Raw genomic sequence first — 2,126 nt, forward strand, 5'->3', positions numbered from 1 at the left:
TTGCGACAAAACCTTTCATTCCTTCAGCCATAATCTTTGGTGGTCACCTAAAAGAACCTAAACCATTTGAATCAGTCCTCAACTGGTAAACATAGAATGCCAGAGCACAAAATAATACATTGGTAGACATCCACAAAAGGGTTGATAAGATCAATTTACAAATTGACCAAATCGAAACCAAGGTTGACTCAATAACCTTGCAAATGCAGCAGATCTATCAAAATTTACAATCCCAAATCTCTCAACTTGATGCAGACTTAAGAGTCATGCTTAGTCAAAGATACTATGGCCCAGAGTTTGACCAAAAGGAGAGAGAAATTAGACGGCTAAAGGCAGAGCTTGATCAGATTGAATCCAAAAAACACAGGCCTACACTCTTCACCAAATCACCTCCCATACCTACAATCAGTCCAACTTACCATCCATTTAGTCCCATGCTTGCCCCAATGAAACCGTATGATCCTTCCAAACTATTTGGATTGACACATACCCTTTTCAAAAATATGCCACAACCACCTCAGCCAAAACCAAAACCTAAGCCCCAACCAAGACCTATCAAAATTCATCAACTAATCTCCACTACCACACAACAACAAGATTCTCCAGAACATACTCCTATTTTTACCCCACAACCATCTCAATCTAAGGATAAAGAACCCATGCATCAATATGCTTCCCATCACATTGAAGTTTCCACTGATTCCACAGAAACTGATACTTCTGTGATAGAATCTGATACAGAATCTTCACCTTCAACCACTGATTTGGAAAAGGCTTATGCAGATATTACTAAACTTTTGATGGCACAACCCGAAGAAACAGAACCAGCACAACCATCCCAACCAGAATCATACTTTGAAATAACCTCAGACATTGATGAGCCAGCTGAATCCTCAACTAATCAACCACCTCAGCCTCAAGCTCAAAATACATACAAACCATAGAACGGTCCATGGTTTACGTTTGATGACATTCCCACAGTCAAATGGAGAGAGAAGTTATCTGAAATGTTAGCCTGGTTAGATCTCCAAATGATAAGATCAGGTGCGACCATAGAATTGGTCCTCAAAGAGTTCATCACCCGTTTCACGGGATCTCTAAGAGACTAGTTTGACAATCTTGGCCCCTACAAACAATTACAGTTTGTGCAATTGCCAAACGTCTCTAGTGCTCTTGCTATTCTGCACGAACAGTTTATTGGAGAACCATCTGCAGTTTTTGAAGCAGCAAGAAGAGACTATCTCAACATGAAGTGTAGTTCTTTGAATACTAAAGATCTTGATTTCCGTTACAAAAGAATGTCAATCCTGTTCTACAAGCTTAATGGATTCAACTATCAGAAGCATGTGTTTTTGGCTTCTTTACCTACGAAATTGCAACTAGAAATCAACCGACAACTTACAGTGCACAACTTTTACCTTGACAACATCTCATTGGGAAAAATCTTTCAGATAGCTAAGGGATGTTTGGAAAAACTTTGTGAGCAAAAACAGTTCTTCAAAGAACTGGTAAAAGACAAAGAGCCTTTCAGAAACGCCTGTAAGAAACCCTACTTGCAGATCAAATGCAAAGATAAAAAAGATTGTGACTGCAGTCATCCACGGAAAAGGCATTTCAAGAAGATTAGACATCCAACTTCCTTTTCTAAACCAAAGTCTAGGAAATGGAAGAAACCATACAGATTCTTCAGAAAAAAAAAATCTTTCTCTTCCAAAGAACAGGGCAGGAAAAAATCTAGCAGATGCTTTATTTGCGGGAAAAAAGGCCACTATGCAAAGGATTGTCCAAACAAAAAAGAAAAGGAAATGAGATTGGTAAAGCATTTACAAGTTGTTACTGAGTATTCTGCTGAAAAGGAAGTAGAATCTTACTTCTCATAACAAGAAGACCCTACTGATGAAACAGTATTCGCACTGGAAAACTCATCTGATGATTCAAAAAACGATGAGTTTCAATCTATTTTTCATCAACAATCGTTGTCCCTAAACACTACCATTTCCCTCCATTAAACTCTAAATCTTACCTTCAAAGTTTCAATGACCCATACCAGCAATAGGATTTCTAAATATTGGTGCCCAAAAAAGCATGATGAATTCATAGATTCTTCCAGCTCAAAACTGGAAACC

General features: G+C 38.3%; 1 protein-coding gene across 1 annotated transcript; it reads left to right on the top strand.

The window, feature by feature from the left end:
* Positions 1-266: 266 nt before the first annotated feature.
* Positions 267-944, top strand: LOC112099607 (extensin-like). The gene has a single exon (XM_024187021.1). The coding sequence runs from the start codon at positions 267-269 to the stop codon at positions 942-944; it is 678 nt and encodes a 225-aa protein (XP_024042789.1).
* The last annotated feature ends 1,182 nt before the right edge of the window (positions 945-2,126 follow it).

The sequence above is a fragment of the Citrus clementina genome, unplaced genomic scaffold (genome assembly GCF_000493195.1).
Source record: "Citrus clementina cultivar Clemenules unplaced genomic scaffold, Citrus_clementina_v1.0 scaffold_3, whole genome shotgun sequence".
Taxonomy (NCBI): domain Eukaryota; kingdom Viridiplantae; phylum Streptophyta; class Magnoliopsida; order Sapindales; family Rutaceae; genus Citrus; species Citrus x clementina.